Source organism: Alexandromys fortis, unplaced genomic scaffold, assembly GCF_014885135.2.
Source record: "Alexandromys fortis isolate MF-2015 unplaced genomic scaffold, M_Fortis_MF-2015_v1.1 scaffold_34, whole genome shotgun sequence".
NCBI lineage: Eukaryota > Metazoa > Chordata > Mammalia > Rodentia > Cricetidae > Alexandromys > Alexandromys fortis.
This window is the reverse complement of record NW_026067933.1, coordinates 1942854-1962967: the sequence shown is the minus strand read 5'-3', so window position 1 is coordinate 1962967 and position 20114 is coordinate 1942854. Positions and strand designations below refer to the sequence as shown.

General features: G+C 37.6%; 1 protein-coding gene across 1 annotated transcript in view; it reads right to left on the bottom strand.

Annotated features, from left to right (window-relative positions):
• Positions 1–5991: 5991 nt before the first annotated feature.
• Wasl (WASP like actin nucleation promoting factor) overlaps positions 5992–20114 on the bottom strand; it is a 49616-nt gene continuing 35493 nt past the window's right edge. The window contains exons 6-11 of the mRNA XM_050145906.1: positions 17150–17318; positions 16215–16257; positions 15318–15471; positions 10397–10914; positions 9541–9649; positions 5992–7166 (exon numbers count right to left, since the gene is read on the bottom strand). Of these exons, the coding sequence (XP_050001863.1) occupies positions 7105–7166; positions 9541–9649; positions 10397–10914; positions 15318–15471; positions 16215–16257; positions 17150–17318 (1055 nt within the window). The 3' untranslated portion in view covers positions 5992–7104. The remainder of the gene's footprint in view (positions 7167–9540; positions 9650–10396; positions 10915–15317; positions 15472–16214; positions 16258–17149; positions 17319–20114) is intronic.

Sequence of the window (20114 nt, the reverse complement as noted above, 5' to 3'; positions counted from 1 at the left end):
TTTGGTTTAGAAAATATTTCAGGCACTGGAAACTTATAAAAACAGGAATATGATCTAGAATGCTTCCTCATGGCTCCATTTCTCCCCCTAGTTTTCACTAGTTCACCATGTTCTAAAGGGAGGAAGGGTAAAATGGAATAGGAAGGGTTCGATGGTGTAGTGAGTGGGAGGGTAGTGTGGAGAGGGAAATAGGGAAGGATAGCTTACCACTAGAGGCCTTTTGAGGAAGCTATAAGGACACCTACTACTGGAGAACCTTCCCAAAAATCTACATATATGTAAAAGTAACTTAAATGGAAGTTATAAAGTGAGGGAGAGGACCCTAAGTAGACACCGTATGCTGCCCCCAACCAAAAGCCAACTACCAATGGGTTATCTTTTTGTTTGTTGGCTAATGGGGTCCCATAGATCTCCAAACATGACATGCTCCTGCCAACACTACTGCCAACCCTCCAGAGCTTGATGGTAAGGCCCTATTGCTGAAGACATGCACAGGAAGGAAATAGAGAAATCTAGCTGGCACTCAACTAGCTGAAACTGTCATCCCTTCTCACTAGTGTTTATAGTGCTGGAATGTGCTGTGCAGACTATAGGAGAAAAGGAATCACCAGTCTCACCTAGCTATGAATGCTGTGAATTACAAAAATGATCAATGTCAAAATTGTGCTTACTAGTACAATAATGGCATAGATGTTATGGGAATAAACAACCACCTTTTGAATGTATTTAAGGCCTGCTCCCCAAGACTGAACCCATACATGGATACTGTCAATGAGGCCAAGAACCTGTTAGATACATCATGGGCCCCAGGGGAAAACCCATTTACTATTATTCCACTAAATAGACAAAAGATCATACGTTGCTCAACCCTCTTCAGACAAGCTGCTTTTTGTAGCAGATAGCAATAAAGAAACGTTCAATTGGTCAACATGTAGAGAATGATACAGAATACGCAGCCCTAAATGCGAGGTCCACCCCCATCCGACAAGGCTCAGGGATCTATGCAGAAAAGGGGGCAAAGTGAGAGGAGGTAGATGAGTTCAAGGACCACTGTTTTCTAGATGCAAGAGGCAGATACACACATGAACTCACAGATTTTGGTAGTGTTCACAAGATCTACAAAAGCACATCACTACAACAGTCCTACGCCTAGCCAAGCAGCTGTCAGCTTTTATTGCTGCTGGAAGAGGGAAAACTGGTTTTCAATGGAATGGCATCTGGTACACTGATCAACCCCATTGTTTACTTAGGGTTTCTATTGCTGCAAGACCACCATGACACCATGACCAAAGGCAACCTGAGGAGGAAAGCGTTTTCTTCACCTCACAGACTACACTCCATGACTGATAGAGGTCAGAGCAGGAACTCAAGGCAGGAACCTAGAGGCAGGGCACAGTGAAGCAGAGGCCATAGAGGAGTGCTGCTAACTTGCACTCCTTTTCTTTTTACTTTTTTCAAATTTAAAAATATATATTTTTCATTTTACATACCAATCCACTCCTCAGAGAGGATAAGGCCTCCCACGGAGAGTCAATGAGTTGACATCAAGTTGAGGCAGGGCAGGACCAAGGCCCTCCCCACTACATCTATCAGCTTGTTTCCTTATAGGAGCCTGATCCACCCACCGCTGGATGACACTGCCTTCTGTAGGATGCCCACCTGCAGCGACCATTAAGAAAATACCCAATGGGCTTCACACAAGTCAATGCGGTGACTACATTTTCTTAATTGAGGTTTCCACTTGGCAAATGACCGCGTAGTTTGTCAAGTTGACATTTAGAACGAGCCAGCATACCAGGGCAGGTCCCAAGTCCAGGAGTTGTTGGCCAACACAAATTAGACTCAATAGGTTCTACAAATGGGTGTGTGTATGCAAATATGAATCTGGGTTGGTAGGAAAGCAGTGGGGGAGACTTGGTAATTGGTAGAGGGACATGAATATAATCTAAATAAATTGTACAGGTTTATCAAAGAATAAGTAAAACCAATATTTAAAATAATAAAGGTGAATTTGAGACATTTCTGGGAAAAATTCTCAAATACACTCTGTAAAGGCTTTATAAAGGACCATTTGTAAATTTGATTTTGTAGAAAATGTAATCAATGTGCATATACCATGAGTTTTCTTAAGTGAACTCCCCCAAAGTTTATTATCATGTTATGTAGTTAATGTGTAGGAACCACAGATTACAAGTACTGAGATATAAAAGTATTAAATTTGTGTCTTTATTAGCCATATAGTACAAAGAATGGGGGGAACTGTGCAGTCGTAAGCCATCCTCCTGACTCAGAACCTACAGTAGCTACCCAAACAGGCCTAGGCAACCAGTTCACCACAGCATGTACTATAGCACACATGGCTCCATCTACGGATGGGCTGAGTGCACTGAAGCATCATAAGTACCCCTATTTCCCAAAAGCATAGAAAGCAGCTGGACTTCTAGGACTATGCTCACTATTCTCATACTTACCTATTCAACTATTACATCCTTTGTCAAATATTCATGGGTAAGCTCAAAGTTGTTTGTTTGAACTTTTGGTTGGGCGCAGAACCAACATAAAACACAGTTAGTGTTATTACATGGTCTGGTACTGACTAAGCTTTAACTAATAATACAGTACAACTTTAAAAGCTGGTCCTTTTACATTTACATTCCTCCTCAAATAAACCATTTTACTGGATTTTTCTCATTACCCTTCAGGTTATAGATTTTAAAATTTATTTGCTGGGCAATGTTGGTGGGGGCTTACAAATTATCCAGTCAGAGGAGGAAGGGGAGGAAAGGAGCAAACAAGAATATTTGCTTATAAATACAAATTCTCCTCTCTTTTAAGAAAGAGACCAACAGTTTTTAGCCCAGCTTGGTTTTTGGTTTTGAAGGCCAGAGGCGATTCAGACCCTGCTTCCCACTTCTAGAACACGTTCTCTACACAATCGGTGTTCTCCAGTAGGTACTTTCCATGACAATAACCCCTTTTCAGTCCGCTTCTCCCATTCAACTTGACAAACACAGGTATGTTTTCCTCCTGATTCTTCTCTAATAAACGTGAAGAGCATGCAATCAAAACAGAATGTCCCCTCTCTCAGCAAAACTAGGACATTGGGTTTAAATGTCCATGTTGTCCTTGGAAGAACTCCCAGTCTTTGACAGTGTCTCTGTTGATTAAAAATTATTCAGATACTCACATCTGAAAACTACTTTTCTTTTAGGTTAAGTTTAATGTAAAAGTTCATAGAATGCTTAAGTCCTAGCAAAATCAAATTCTACTGATGTCTACAAAGAAAATAATGAAATAATTTGGATGTACAGTCAAAGGCTTAACCTCATTTCAACCCCTAAATAACTTGGGATGACTAAACTTCTGGGCAATGCAGGGTGCCCATCACCACTGAGCCAAAACACTACCACGTTCCAGTAAAAGGCCTATTCTTCATCTTTCTTGGGAAGAGATGGGCACAGGTGCTGGTGGCTTTTAGCAACTCAGTAGACGAGGAAGGTGAAATCTGTAGCCACACACCTATACAAATCAAGAGTATGTACCCCATCATATCCATAACAAGCTGCTTACCAAGTCTTTCTTTAGTGGCTTCCCAAATTTAAATTTCTTTAACAAGTTTTTTGCCTTACGTGTATGGTGTTCTGCTGCATGTATGTCTGTGCACTACATGTGTGCCTGGTGCCTGAGGGAAAAATAGTTTGTCAGACCCCTTAGAACTGGAGTTACAGACAGTTGTGAGCTTCCATGGGGATGGTGGGATTTGAATCTGGCTTCTCTGGAAGAGCCAGTGCTCTTAACCTCTGCCACCTATCTCTCCAGTCCAGAGCAATTGCTGTCATTTTAAATCACAGGTTAAATGACAAGAGATAATGAGAAAAAACTGTGTTGCAGAGGGAGCTATGTGCCAAGCAATGTAAAGCTTGTCAACTTTTCTGCAGAGGATTGCATGTTGGGCCATTTCTTATCAATATACTTGCCCTTCAGGACCGGCAATCCTAAAGGAGTCACTTCAGGAATCTTCACCTAGATAAATATAACAGGATAGGATAATCCTAAGGCAAACTGCCTTTGCAACGATTCTTTTAACAGTATTATACATTCTTAAGTGCTCACATCTGCACAACAAAAAAACACGGTTAGAGAACAAAGCTCTCAGAAGGAGGTGTTCTGTAGCATCCCACACTCTGGATTCCAAGCACAGCATCAACTTCAGACACCACTTGTGTCTGGGTCAGTGGAAGAAAACATCCCGCTTATCAAAAACTCAGCTTCCAGTTTAAATAAACATCACCTCCTAACATTGTTTACTAAAAACTGTGGCCCACATGAACTCCCAGTAAACGTCAGCATTACTGCAGTCTGGAAAACCTTACCATTTTGGTCTCGCAGAGTCCTAACACTGACCTTGCACTGTAAATGTTGTTTAGAAGCACTGCATGGCACAGGGCTGCACAGCGGGTACCGAGCAGGGCAGGCTTCCCACAACAGGAGGCAGTTTTTACTCACTTCCTGGTGTTCTACCCTCAGCGCGAGCAGGGCTGGCTAAAACCACTACCCAGCACTGCTGTGCACTCCTGGCTACACTCAACAATTAAAACTTTTTGTTCTAATGTCTTAATATACAAATAAGGCACACTATTTTATACTATTTGGGTAAAATTAATTTTATTATGCTCCATGATGAATTGCCACCAGTGCAACATCCTATTCACTATACATTTCAAAAAAAAAAATCACATACTAAACAAAATTTCAGTTGATAAATGGAATCGAATGATTGAAAATCTTTATGAATTTCATAATACAATATGTGGCTAGCTGAAATTGTCTATCACATAGCATTTAGATATAAAAGGCCTCATGCTAGTTTGTTAAATGCAAAGGCTACCAGACAATCACATGGCTGGACATACCGTGAGGCTTCCAGACGATGCACAGGTATAGTGCCACCCACAGGGCAAGACTCGGTGGAGGACTGAGACGTACAACGGGTACTTTACTTGGTAGAGTGGATTTAGTCTTCATGCCTGAACTGAATTCCACAGCTCCAGTTATTTAGACTTTGCACAAAAATAAAAAGCAAAACAAAAACAAAACCCCTCTTTTGTATGAAAAAGAATAAACTCAATTACCTTTGGCAAATAACATACCCCCCCATGTATACGTGACTCAAAGAACTGAGAGTCTCTACAGAAGCTCCTGGTCAAATATCAAATAAATTGGAAAAATCCCAAACTTCTTGGCCAAAAGGTAAGGGACATCAGAATTGGCATTATCTCAAAAGACATTTTTAGGAATTTTTTTTAATGTCAAAAAGAAAAGAATACAAAAGCCTGATGTTATTTATTTTAAATAATCACTAGTTGCATGAACTCCTAATTCCACGGGTAGCAGTTGTTTAGCCTCGTCCACACCAGTCTCACAGACCTCAAGCCACATGAAAATGACAGTAAGCAGAAAAAGATTCCTAGCAGCAGAGAGCACTGTTTGTACAAGAAAAAGCTGAGACTCTTTCCAATGTGCTGTGATTACTCTTGCAAGGAAGGTAACACTCTTTGAATAACTTAACTATCTTACTGTACCACTTAACTGCTTTCAGCAACTAAACCTTTTAAATTATTCCTGACGATAACTAGATGCATGATCACTAAAGATTATGTGATAAACTGGTTAAAATTCAAGCCATATCTTACAGGTCCAGCCTGTCAAGATCATGTCAATACTAGATTTTGGTCGGTATATAGATAGCATAATTTTTAGTTGGATATTGTGACTATAATGAATACATCTGAAGCTACATTATGCATACAACTCAATGTGAGAAAAATATGACTGCATTTAAATCAGATAATTGTCTACCTAAAATTTATTTAAAGAAGGTAGGTAAGATAATTATCACTGTAATTGTGAACCGGCCACCTTCAGGCAGATCAGTGCACTGTAAAGAGGCAAGGAAAACCTAACTTTAACACACCATCTAGTAGGCATAACAAATGTGCAGGCTGTAACGTTTTATTATTTTTTTTTTTAAAAACTATCCAATCTAAGAAATTTGCCATTGGGGACCATCAATCTTTTAAGAAAATGTAACTTCTCTTTATATATTTGACAAAAATCTGAAGAAACCATCAAAGTAAAAACACACAATGTGAATTTTGGCATTTGTGCATACTTTTGCCAAGAAAACTGACATTTATAATTTATATATCCAAAAACAACAATGCATACAATCTGCAAAATAAGATACTTCATACCATTTTAGTGTTGATTTGATACCACTTTGAGTCAAATACAACTGTCTAGGATGCATGAAATAACCTCCATAAATGGTAACTGAAACTATTTTTGGAAGTGATAATAAAGTGTTTAATTCTTTGCTGAGAAGAGCCTGTCACATTTGCCACAACACAAAAGCAACCTTGGTCAAGTACAGATGAATGAGGCCTCATTAGTATTCCTGCCTGCCTGCGGATGCTACTGCTTACCAACAGCAAGCAATGCTACAGAAGAGGTGAGCTACTGTTTCTCTTCATTAGTATCTCTGTAGTGATTTTAAGCAGAACATGTTGCTAGAATTTGAAAACCTGTATCAGTGTAGTGATGTCTAGAGAATTGTGCAATGTATCAGCTTCAACATTCATATGTGGCATCATATTCAAAATGAAGGGGCTAAAGAAACTAAAGTTTACATCACTTGAAAAAGAATGTAGTGCTATGCTAAATTTTATTAAGAAAATTTAGGTACAGAAAAAGTAGGGTATGAAAATAGTGTTCTCCTTCTGGCATTCTAACTAAATTACATTAAGGTTTGTGTCAGTCTCACACATAATTAAACTCCCTTGTTGATGGAATGAAAATATTCACAAATCACGTGAGCATCCTGCTGTAAACTTGCACACAGTAACAGGGAGTAGCTTTGTATAGGATTATAACAAACCTTTACAGATTAAATGAGGTATTGCACAGATTAATTTAAAAAAAAAAGCAAAAAAGCCAACAAAAATATACAGCAAATTGGTAGAACATTTACATGGTAATTTTACAGATCCAGACAGAAAGTAGTGTTTAGTGTTTCACCTTAAAAATATATATATAATATATAGATCAGTCTTCCCACTCATCATCATCCTCAAAATCTTCTTCATCATCGTCATCTTCATCTTCATCTAAAACCCAAAACCAAGAGTTAAACACACATGAACAGTAACATAATTTCCAGTGACTTCTCCAATTAACTAACTCCTGCAACACTTACATTCTCAAATCCAGTTTCTAAGAAGATTTAAAATTAATCCAATAAAATCAATTGATAGACATGACTGGGATCAAAGATGAGACTAGGATAGCCAAGACTTGGGTATTGGCCTCTTAATACCTGCGTGTTTTTAATGTGTCAAATGAAACCAGAGTTAGCTTTTCTGATTTTGGATTCACATGGTGAGCGCAACTACTTTGACATTCTGTACATAAATTTGTAAACCTGGAACTTTAGTTTTCCTCTCTTCCCATGATCTGCTTTTACACATCTTAATGACATCACCGTTCCTGCAGGTGAGCAGGCATGAGTCATTAATAATTCCTTTTCTTCTCCCTCCATCAAGGAAGGATCATCCTTTCTACCACAGTTCATACCTACTGTGAGGATTTGCCTCAATTACTGTTGTTCTCCAGTAAATTTACTTCAGAGCAGATGGAGGGATACTTAAAGTCTAAGATTAAAATGTCACCTTCTTCCCCTTGTGGCTGGCTTCTGCTGTCTGGACATACTCTGAGCTCCCTCTGAAACATCGCACACAATTTGTCCAGCCCTTCCACCTTCCCCATCCCTCCCCTGTCTCTAGTCTCCCTTTCTGTCTCTCACCCTCACTGAACTGTTCCTCCATGTTACAGCATTTGAAGCAGCTCTTTCCTCTTTCTGGCTGTTTCATCATTTAAATCCCACCCAGAAACCACCTCCTGAAGGAGGCTTTTCCTGACCTGTGTAACTTCTCCAGCATCGGTAACTGTCTACTCCATTTCCCTTCCCTCATAATTCTACCTCAATTCCTTAGACTGCCTATGAATTGTATGTCTCCACACTAGAATACAAACTCTAAGTTCTGGTTGTTACACATCTCAGGATCTTGCACAGCAGGGGATACTGTGTAGAGGCTTTCCAGTCATTAGTCCCTAAGTGAATTCAGGTTTTGATGTCACCTAATTCAACATCTGCACTTCCACAGTCGATCAATTTTCCATGATAGCAGGACCTCACAAAAACCTATGAAAGCCAAGTTTGTTAAGAAAGACGGTGCTAGCTGGGCGATAGTGGCGCACGCCTTTAATCCCAGCACTCGGGAGGCAGAGGCAGGCGGATCTCTGTGAGTTCGAGACCAGCCTGGTCTACAGAGCTAGTGCCAGGACAGGCTCCAAAGCCACAGGGAAACCCTGTCCCGAAAAACCAAAAAAAAAAAAAAAAAAAAAAAAAAAGAAAGACGGTGCTAAATATTTACATTTTAAATGAGAAAGAGCCAGAAAGTAATGTCTATGTGACATTACATACATAGGCTAGATAAAAACACAGAATATTTTCTGTTTCCCTCTAAGACAGATTTCCTATAAGGAACTATTTCAATACTAGTATCAGCACTTGAAAAGTAACAGAAGGTAGAGAAAAGCAAAAGCAAACTAATTACCTCTCTCCAGCAATCCAAGTTTTACTTTGCCTGTCTTTAAATGCTTGATTTGTCTAGACATGAATGGCCAATAACTAGTTAGGAAAGAGAAACAGGCAGGGCTGGCATGCATAAAGAACAAACAGGAAGAGAAGAGGAGGGAAGGAGAGAGAGAGAGAGAGAGAGAGAGAGAGAGAGAGAGAGAGAGACAGACAGACAGACAGACAGACAGACAAGAGACAGAGAGAAGAAAAGGGAAAGGGAAAAGGATGCCAGGCAGGGGTCAACCACCCAGCCAGACACAGAATGAGAAGTTCAGAAAAGATATACAGAAATAGACAGGTAAAAAGCCCAGAAGCAAAAGGTAGATGCAGTAATTAAGTTAAGAAAACCAGGCTAGAAATAAGCCAAGTTCAGACATTCATAAGAAAGAAGAAGTCTCTATGTGACTATCTAGGAGCTGGGGGGGGGGGAGAGGCCCCCACAAAGATTGAAGATAAAAAACCAACTACAACACTTTTTCACTATAAATCTTATTACTAGAATATCATAAAAAATGGGACTGAGAAATCTCACGCCTTATTTAGAGGCTTCCTGTCAATGATTCTATAGTGTGTTCCAGTACAGAAGATGAATTCATCACTCTTTACAAAGCTTTTCCTATAGTTTCTGTACAGCTGTGATGTTCTGATATCTATTACAATTTTAGGCAGACTAGTCATTAAGGACAGAATTTGATTAAATATGCTATAAAGGCTCGTAACAATGAGCTGCACAATTATCAGACAAGAGGTGACAGAGAATGATAAAGTAAGCAGAAATTGCAGAGCTTCCCACATCTATCTAGAAACACGCTTCCTCTACCCTCCAGCTCATGGGAGAGTACCTGAGGAATGAATGGCTTTGCTCCTTTTCTGCATCACTTCCATAAGTGCACCCACAATTCCTGAAGTGGGTGCGGGTGTTGGTGGTGTGGACTCCTGACCATCAGACACCTTAGAAAAAGAAAGTATCAGAGTTCAGTGATAAATCATTAGCAAAGAATCTACTTTTGTGGGGCTAGGCAGCCGAGGGGTAGAGCACTTGCCATCCAGGTATTAGGTCCTGAGTTCTGGCCTCTACTCCCCCCCCCCCCCCTACACAGCAAGGTTCATATGGACTAAAGTGCAATGCATGGAGCTTTCCTAACCTTTAGAAGATGAAGAAATGATTGATTCTCAGACAGAGAACCCAAACTGAGACACTATCATTGTTATGAATTCTAGTGCTGGAATCTCAATTTTCTGGAGTTTGACTTATTGTTTTTAATTACAAAATAGAAAACATCAGTGTTTAAGAGTATGCTCTCACTTTTATAAAGTTACACGTTTGAACTTCCCAAGATTCCTGCAACTGCTTCCAAGTGGGCTATTTTTAATTCCCCTCAGTTTAATAACTAGTTTCTTTAAAGTATCTTTCATTTAAAGTCTAGAACAATGAATTACAAAAATACTGTAGATTCTATCTATGTGATATTTAGAATATACGAAAGTATCACATAGCAATCAGATCACTGGCTGCAGGGAGGAAGCATACAGTAGCTTTCTATGGTTTCAGATACATCTTGATATTAAGTGCGGACGACACAGCTACAATGTGTACACATCCAAAATGAGTACATTTCACTGTACACAAACATTTAAAAATTTATAAAAAGTAAAAAAAAAAAAAAGAAACCATAATAAAAAGACCACATTACTTACAGATTTCAGTTGAATGCCCTGTCGTATCTGGTCTAAAAGTGCATCCCTTCCTGAGCAGGACACAGGTCGACTATTCTGTTCCACTTTTTTTAGCTGAGCACCCTCTCTAATTTGATCTAAAAGAGCTGCTTTGTTTCCTGAAGGAGCTGGAACTTGATGATCACCATCAGAAGGGAGGCCAGGGGGAGGTGGTGGCCCTGGTGGAGGCGGAGGTGGAGGAGGTGGTGGTGGTGCTGTGGACACTGCCATAGACGGAGGTGGAGGTGGTGGTGGGCCTGAAGGTGCTGAAGAGGGCAGCGCTGGTGGTGGAGGAGGGTACATCCTGTTTGGAGGGGGTGGAGGCACAGCAACCCCAGGCCTGGAAGGAGGTGGAGGTGGAGGTGCAGCAGTAGGAGCTCTTGAAGGTGGTGGAGGAGGAGCCCCCCTTCCACGGGCAGGGGGGGGAGGAGGGCCTGAGCTATGAGGAGGGGGGGGAGGAGGAGGAGGTCCACCCCTTGAGGGTGGAGGAGGTGGTGGTGCTGAAATAAGAATACAGAAAAAAATGAAAACATAAACATACTAATAAAGCAACTTACTGTAACACACATAAACCCAGTATAAAATAGCAAAATCTGCAAACTCTGCAATATATTTTACAAATATATGAGCACAGATGATACAATTTCATTAAGAACATAATAAAACTTATTTATTTAAATATATTTTTAATAATACTTAAATATTATATTTAGCTTAAAGATTATCTTCCTGTTGTTAATAAACAATAACAGAATCTATTATATGGATTCAGTACCAGTTCTGAAGCTGTAAGAAAACACGGTTGCAGAGACAGCTCAGGAGTTCTAAGCCATGCTTGTGCTTGCAGAGGGCCCTATTGAGACCCCAGCACCCACATCAGGCAGCTCACAACTGCCTCTAACTCCTGCTCCAGAGATTCTAATGTTCTTCTGGACTCTGCAGGTACCCCAAAACATGCACAGACATGCGTGCGTGCACAAATACAAACACACACACAAATTTAAGAAAATAAACATTTTTAAATTTTATACAACAATGTAATTACACTTTGCTTGTAAGCATTATGTTACATTTTATATCAATAATGGACCTTCCTTTTAGAATTAAATATATTTAGAGTTTGTATAAAATCAATTTAGATAGAAATTTTATAGTATGGCAAAAATTAGAATTTTCTAACATCAATTAAAATTAAATCCCAACATAATGCACTTTCTTTCAAAGTGTAAAGTTTCATTATCTAATCTACATATGTCCTTCTACTTTATAATACAGTGTTTTATATAATCCAGAACTGGTCAGCAGTTTTAGACATGGTAACAGAAGAGGTGGTTGCTTGGTTCAATTATTTATTTAGAACTGAATTATAATCAAGCTGAGAATTTTTATAAACTATAAAATTAGACGGCCGTTTTTAAGTTAGTTAATCCCCGTAGTTAATATTTCTATTGTTAGTCTACTTAAGTGAAGATGTAAGATACATTAGGAAAACAAATCCAAAAGATCGAAAGAATATACTGGAAAATATAAGTAAGTCCTTTAAAGATTAAATCTTGTCCTTCTGGAGACATGGTTTCACTGGTGACAAATACAAATCCAGAAGGACCATTTCCCATTTATTTAAAGACTGATCAGAGAAACTGACTTTTAGGGGTACACAGAGATCTTAGAACTCACAACCGCTATAGACTCAGTTACTGAGTAGCATTAGTCAACACGCTGTTACAAATGTCTGTCTTATTATGCCTTACTACAATGGTACACAGGAAAAGAGCCCTGACACTGCTGGCACTTCTATTTTCTTGTTTTTTAAAAAAAAATTCATTTTTTCTCACATGTATGAGTGTTGTGCCTACATGTATGTTGTTTACTATGAGTGCCCATGGACAGAATCCAGGACTGTTGGACCCCTGGTACTGGAGTTCCAGCTATGAGCTGCACAGTGGGTGCTGGGAATCAAACCCAAATTCTGAATGAGCAGCCAGTGCTTGCTTACTAAGCCACCATTCCAGCACAAGACTTCTGCTGTCTTAAGTGACACTAAGAAAAAATCTATTACCAATCTTTAGCTTTTATCGTCTGTATTCTATCTAACACAAAGAACACACTACATCACAGGAACAATTGTGAAAGAATAGCCTAGAAGGGTAAAGACAGATGACATACTGTTAGGACAGTGCAATGCACCAAGATGTGAGCCAAGCAGCCAGCAGTGTGAAGAACTTTTAAGAGCCATCAAAAACACCAGAAGGAAAATGACACTTGTTATTATTCAATTTTGAAAAAGTAACAAAGAGGAAAACATAAAAGATAGCTATAAAAATGATTTTTATAGTATATATAATACATATTACATGTTAATTATCAATAAATAACCTTTGTTAGTCTATAGGAATATAGAATCTCACAGAAAAAACCCTTCTGTTCATGGTCCATAAAAATTATTTCAAATCAACATCAATATTAAGAATGTCAATAATTCTTTCTTATATAGTTATAATCATAAAAATTATAAGCAGAAAATATTAAAAAGGTATACAGTATTATAGAATTCATAAAACTTTTTAAAATTTTTCCATTCAAAAATTTCCACTTCCTCCCCTCCTCCCATTTAGAATTCATAAAACATTTAGAAACTGATATCAAGTTTTCTCATGAAAATATAAGACAAATATTATCTAATATAATTAAATTTATGGGAATACTGTGAAGTCGCTATATAGATATATGACATTGTGCTCATAAATATTACTCAATTCTCCTTTATCCTAGTCAATGTAAACATATTTTATACAGGTTATTTAAAAAAGTATATAAAGCAATTATAAAAGTTTAATTAATATCAGCGAAAATGTGAGTGCTGTGGGCAAAGGTATTTCCTAATAAAGAGAACTTCAATAAAATAATCTAAATTATAGACAATATGTAAGCTCTGACTCATGTAAATATATATACTTCTTTTTATTACAAATGAATCTTAATGGTCAAAACGTTAGTTTCTGAAGGCAGGACATATGAACTCTAGCTACTCCAAAAATCAACACAGCAAATCATGCAAAACTCTGAGCAGTGGCTCAAATACTATTACACATACATACCACTCCACTGTGGTGGACCTAAAGAACAGATTGTTGTAAGTTAATGGACTTCAATAGCTACACACAGAGATAAGGAAATCACAAATCTGTTTGTCTTTATAAATCTGATTCCACAGTTTTTTAAAATAAATGACAAAAGATTTAATTAAGGAGCTCAAGTCAAATTTCATTAACTTCTCCATTTCTGTGTTTCCTATACTTTTGTTTATTTATGTATGTGCTCTAAAAAAAATCTGTTAATTAGAAAAAAGTAATCATATAATTTGTTTTTTATTTAATTTTTTAAAAAAATCTGTCTAGGTTGGAGAGATGGCTCATTGTCTAAGACTATGAACTGCTTCAGAGGACCTCAGCTGATTCCTGAGCCAAGATGAACAGCTCACAACTGACTGATACTCTTACACACATAATCCCCCCCACCCTCAGTATATATAAGCACATAATTACAAATAAAAAAACAAAATCTTTGAAAATAAATGTCTTACATAAATTCATCCTTTGGTATATAAATGATAGGTTCCACACTGAAAAAGTTAGGTTCTTGTAATATAAAAATCTTTTCTTGTGACATTTTGGTGCCAATATGATTTTCAAAGCCTGTGACTTTTTGTTTTTAGGGTAATTCAATAAAGGAAAGGCCTTATATGTCTCTAAAATATATAAATATGTAATGAAGTTTAAAGAAAATCCAGTCTCGTATGATCACTTTCCCTTGGGCATCAAGAACACAGGACAGCGATGCAGCCAGCAATCTTGAGTGCATGTAATTAACACTAACAGTGGGTGTGGCACAGAGCAGTCCTCAACACCTTCCTTTTTCACCTAGACATAACCGTCACCATGACTGTTCACACTTAAAATGAAACTGTATTCATTGTATGCTTTAAAATCCACAGCATTTAAGTGAGAATTGTCTGCTACAAAGTTAAATGAGCAACAATGCTAGCTTCTATTGAACTAGCAGTGGTTATACAGCAGCAATGTGAGCCATAAACTGTTTGCTTCCATAGCTGGCTCTAAAGACTCAGACCTTACTGACTATGAATAGGAGGAACATACTGAATCAAAGACTGAATGAGTATCCACAGTAAAAAAGCAGACAAAGGAGTTAAATACCCATTTTCAAATGACAATCAGATTCAAGAGCACTTAACTGGAGTTTAGCGCAGTTACACTGCTGTAAGTACAGAGTGGGAGAAGCTCAGTTCCAAATGCAGGTGGTGCTGAAATGGTGACCGTGACTACAAAGGCTATCTATGCACCTGACTATCGTAAGTGTTGGGGCTACCAGAACACAAAGTTCTTTAAACTACCCAATACCACAAGGCTGAAAAAACTGTGGTCACAGGAACCAATAGAAAGTATTATATTCTGGACTAAACAAAGCAAACAACAACAACAACAAAAAAGATTCATATTTCAAAACAGAACGTTTTTTACAGAGTTTATATTCTGAAAATATTTTATTACAGATTACAATGTGAGTTTTTATACCAATAATCATGTCAAGTTTTTGCATGTGTATTTTCAAGATAGGGTCTCTCTACCATCTATGTAGCGTTTGAACTCCATGTAGACCAGGCTGGACAAAAACTCATAGAAATTTGCCTGCTCTTGCCTCCAGAGAGTTGGGATTAAAGGCCATTTTTACCATATCTAGCTAAAGTTAATGATGCTGGACCAAATTTGGCATCCATAAATTTAAACATTCTGTTCAAGGAAGGGTGCACAGCTTTCCACTACAAGGTTGATTTTAGAAAATTCAAAAGGGAAAAACAGCTAAGTGCCAAAAAAACTAAAATTACCTTGCCTTCGGAGTTCATTTTTAACAGCTTCTACACCTCCTGTCTTTTCAATAAAGTCATAAATAACTTTTGATGTTTCTCTGTCTTTAAGTTGGGCTTCAGAGATCCCACACATATCAAAAAGATTCTTCAATTCTGGATCCAAATTATTGAGCTACAACAGACAAAACAATTTCTAAGTAGGCAATTCTTTTTCCAAAACAAACCTGACAAAACTTACAACTGACTTGTGTCCTTTTGAAGTTAAATTCACAGACATTTAAAATGGCTATGTAACTTAAATGCTAACACAATTTCTTTTATGAAAAGAACAAGAGAAATTTTTCTATTTTGTCTCATCTTTTGCATGCCTTAAGAGAGGGCATTCTATTCCTATTTTTATTAATCCACAAGACTAGGTCCTGTGTTCATCTATTCTAACCTGTCCTTAACAAGATTCAGCTGTAATCTTGAATTACCCGTTAGTTTGAAGATCTGAGGACAAGGACCTCTTTGTGCTGTACAGCACCAACCCAATGAGTGACAACAGTGCCTCAAAGAATAACTACAGTTAAGAAACAAACTGGATACTAAGAATTTGGTTATACTATTTCATTAATTTGATAGATTCTCCTAATATTATTACTAAAAAAAATAACATTTTTCTTTTTGCATTCAAAACACAAAATGTACTTACTTAGCACATAATAAAAGAATGCAAAAAAAATTTATCTTAAGGGACTTAGCAACTGTGACAGAATAATACTAAGGATTCAAACCTCAGCAGCACAAACACACACAGCACATTATTCCAATTCTAATACATACTAGGTTTTAAAACTATAAATAAAAATCCAAGGATAAGCCATAGATTCCTATATATTAGTAACAAGAAATATAGCTTTAAAAGACACTTACATCAAACCCTGTATTTGGATCCCATCCAACATGTCCAATGTGTCTAAAGTAGAACATAGAAAGAAATTAGAAAAGTAAATGTATCATGGGCTTGTGAAATAATGCATAAAACACTTGAAATCTGTTATATCCAGCCCAATTTCTTTTGCTTCTTGACAATTCTTGCTGGAGTCTTCCAGGTTATTTATACATCAAAGTTAAAATAAAATCATGTTCAACAATAAGTTGAATAAAAAAATAATTACATCTAACTTTTCTGTTCAGATGGGTAGAAAGGTAAACTTTCAGATTCATGGAAGAAGCCTGACTTGGTAGCACACACTTGGAATTCTAGGCCAGCTAGGGCTACATTGTCTCGAGAAATAAACAACATAAATACCACCAAAACATAAACAAACAAACAAACAAAACCAATGAACATACACATCCTTCCTGTTATAGTTTGAATGTGAAATGTCCTCCATAGGCTCGTGTATTTGAACACTGTTCCCAGATAGTGGTGACCATTTGAAAGGTTGCAGAACAGTTATGAGGTGGAACCTTGCGGTTTTATAAGGCCCCACTTCCCATCCTCTCCATATCCCTTACGCTTGTGTAGCCATGTCTTCTCCACCGTGATGGTTTACATCCCCTCTGAGAAAGTAAACCAAAGCAATCACTTTCTCTCTAAGTTGCTTTCTGTTGGGATACTCTACCACAGCACCAGAGAAGTGACTATTACATAGAACACCCCCAAACCAAATTTTTCTGACAAGTTAAAAATCACGAGCAGCACAGAAGACATAAAAACGAACAAAGATTGAGCCGGTGTAGCAGTGCACACCTGCAGTCCCAGGTACAGCTCTGGAAGCTCAGGCAGAGGAGCCTACATCCTAGGCCAGCCTAGGTAACAGAACAAGACCTATCTTTTTAAGTGACAGAAGATAGAGTCTTACTGGAAGTTACTTGGTGTTCCAATATCTGCCTTGGTTAGTCTCTTCTTTTTAGCCTTTCCTTTCTTCTTTTCTTTGGTGTGGGAGATGTTGTTGACTTGTGAACCATAAAACCTATTTGTTGTGATCTCTGGATTTTTTATGTCAACTGTAGCCATGGGTAGATTGGGACCTACAAAGAAAACCAAAATGGATACAATTAAAAACATGATTTTATATAATCATCATTTATAATTTACTGTACTTTATTAACTTATGCCTGCTTACTTGTATCTCAACATTAAATATTATGAAGTACAGTAATGTCTATGAAATTTAGTTAACCTGATCCCTTAATATTTTTTCTTTTTTACTGTAATTCTGGTAAAATGATATGTACAATACAAAACAACAAACACTCATAAGGAAATTGATGGCATCCTAGATCCCATCTTCTTTGTTTCAACCTTATTTATCCATAAGAAAAAAGATACTTTAAAATATTTTACTACCATCTTCCCCCAAAACTGCCAGATCTAAGTTCACTAATATTTTCCCACCAGTACATATGTTACATTGGTTATCAGAAGCACAAAGCTCAAATACTTACATTGAAAGTAATTCTAACACTCAGAACTCCTGCAAAGATCCGATGATAAAAGTACCCAGGGACTTTCAGAGATTTCTGTCAGTAATATCTCTAGGAGAAACACTAAATGATGCAGCCCACAACTTGCATATAATAAAAGATATTCTAAAGAAATCAAAGTCTCAATGCAACAGATTCAATTTAAAAATTCTTATGTATCCCCAAACTCAACATCCCATTTTTAAAACATACACTTCTCTGACAAAACCTCCTCTTGGACCAAGTTCCTGTGTGATCATTTCATTAACAATTTTCAAAATGTATCAAAATATCTTACAGATAAGAATCAAAGCCTGGGATCTGTGTGTGGGTTTGAATGAAAATGGCTCCCACAGGCTCAAAATGAATACTTAGGTCTCCAGTTGATGGAACTATTTGGGAAGGATCAGAAGGCGTGGCCTTGGAGGAGGTGTGATACTGGAGGAAGGCTTTGAGGTTTCAAAGGCACATGACATTCTCAGTTAGCTCTCTCTTTACTTCTTGCTTTTTGGATCAAGATGTAAGCTCTCAGCCACTGTTCCAGTACCATGTTGGCTTACTTGCCACCATGTTTCCCACCATGATAGTCAGTCAATCATGGACTCTAATCCTAACCCTCTACAGTTATGAGCCCCAAATTAAACACCTTTTATAAGTTGCCTGGGTCATGGAGTTTTATCACAGCAACAGAAATGTAGTAACTAAAACAGACAGATGGCATCTTAGCTGCCTAGTGGGGATATAAATTTTGAAAGGGCTTTCACCATTCCCTGAGAAGACAGGGTCACTGTGCCTGAACTTTGCCAACAACAATTACACTTATCATGTAGGAAGGGTTGGAATCATGGTTATATACTATGTGAAAACACTAGGCACTGAATCTCTGATGAGCTTTTCTAACGAGGCTTTCCTCTGGATGACACTGTAATACTTCCACAATTCACTACTGGGGGAATACAGCCCACTGTCTGTGGCTCTAGAATTCATCCCACATAGCTTTCTGTATTTATTCTGCTTGCTATCTCTTCACTACACTGGTATTTTCAATAAGTACAACATATTGAGTCTAATGAGCTCTCCCAGTGAGTACCGAACCACAAAAGTTGTCTGAGGAATCCTCAACAAAATCAAATAGAAATCCAAATAAATTACAGCAATGGTTCTCAACCTTCCTACTGCTGTGACCCTTTAACATAGTTCCTCATGTTGTAGTGACCCCCAATCATAAAATTATTCTCATTGCTACTTCTTAACTATAATTTTTGCCAATGTTATGAATCATAATGTAAATATCTTGGGAGACAGGTGTCAAAGGGGTCATGACCCACAGGTTGAGAACTGCTGAGTCCCAGGCTGATACAAAACAAATGATCATTTAGTATCAATTTGGCTGCAATTCTTCACTTATACTGAAAATCTCAATTGTACTGAAATCATTAAAGTTATCTGAAAGCCTTGCTTATATCAGCAAGAGCAACTAATGTATTTCTGAGGAAGTTTAAGAATGAAGAGGAAGCTAGGAAGGCCAAAGCTGACTATATTTTTAAGTCCGGACTGTTCTATATGAATAATAACAACAAAGAGAAAAACCAAAGCAAATGGGTGAAGAGGATAGGAAGATACAAACTACCCCTTCCTAGTACAGGACAGCTGTCACAAGAAAAGGGTTTTAAATATTCTTATGAACAACAGATATCTCATTTTAATTTTAATCTTAATTTCAAATTCAAATCTAAAATTACTCAAATTTAATTACAATGAAAGAGAACTACACTAAAGGCAAGATAGCTGAGAGACAGATGACATGGAGACACACTGAGGTAGGTAATATAGGAATATATGCTACTTCTATATTAAAGTGCCTTTTTAACAGTTACGATTTGAAAAGGTCTGATAAGCTAGCAAGAGGAACCGAGAGTGCCAGCAGACAGAGCAAACCACAGTTAAGGCGTCCACTGCCATCTACTGGTGACATATTGAAATACAGTAAAGCTATAATTGGCTGTACTAAAAAAGCCAAAAAAATTTAAAACTCTCATAATATATCTCATGACTCACTACTAAGCATATGATATAAAGACACACATATATTTTTATATATTGAAAAGTATACATTGGCAATACTGGCTGCATAATTTTGCCCTTTTACAATACTATTTAAAAAAAAAAACTTCCCCACTTATTTAATGAAAACAAGTTATGACTATCACACCAAAACACTAAAAGTATTAAACCAAGGATTACCAAGAGAAGTCTTTATTTCCAGGCAGAAGCAGGAGGATCTCTATGAATTCGAGGCTAGTCTAGTCTACACAGTGAGTTCCAGAAAGTCATGGCTGTGCAGAGACTGTCTCAAAAAAA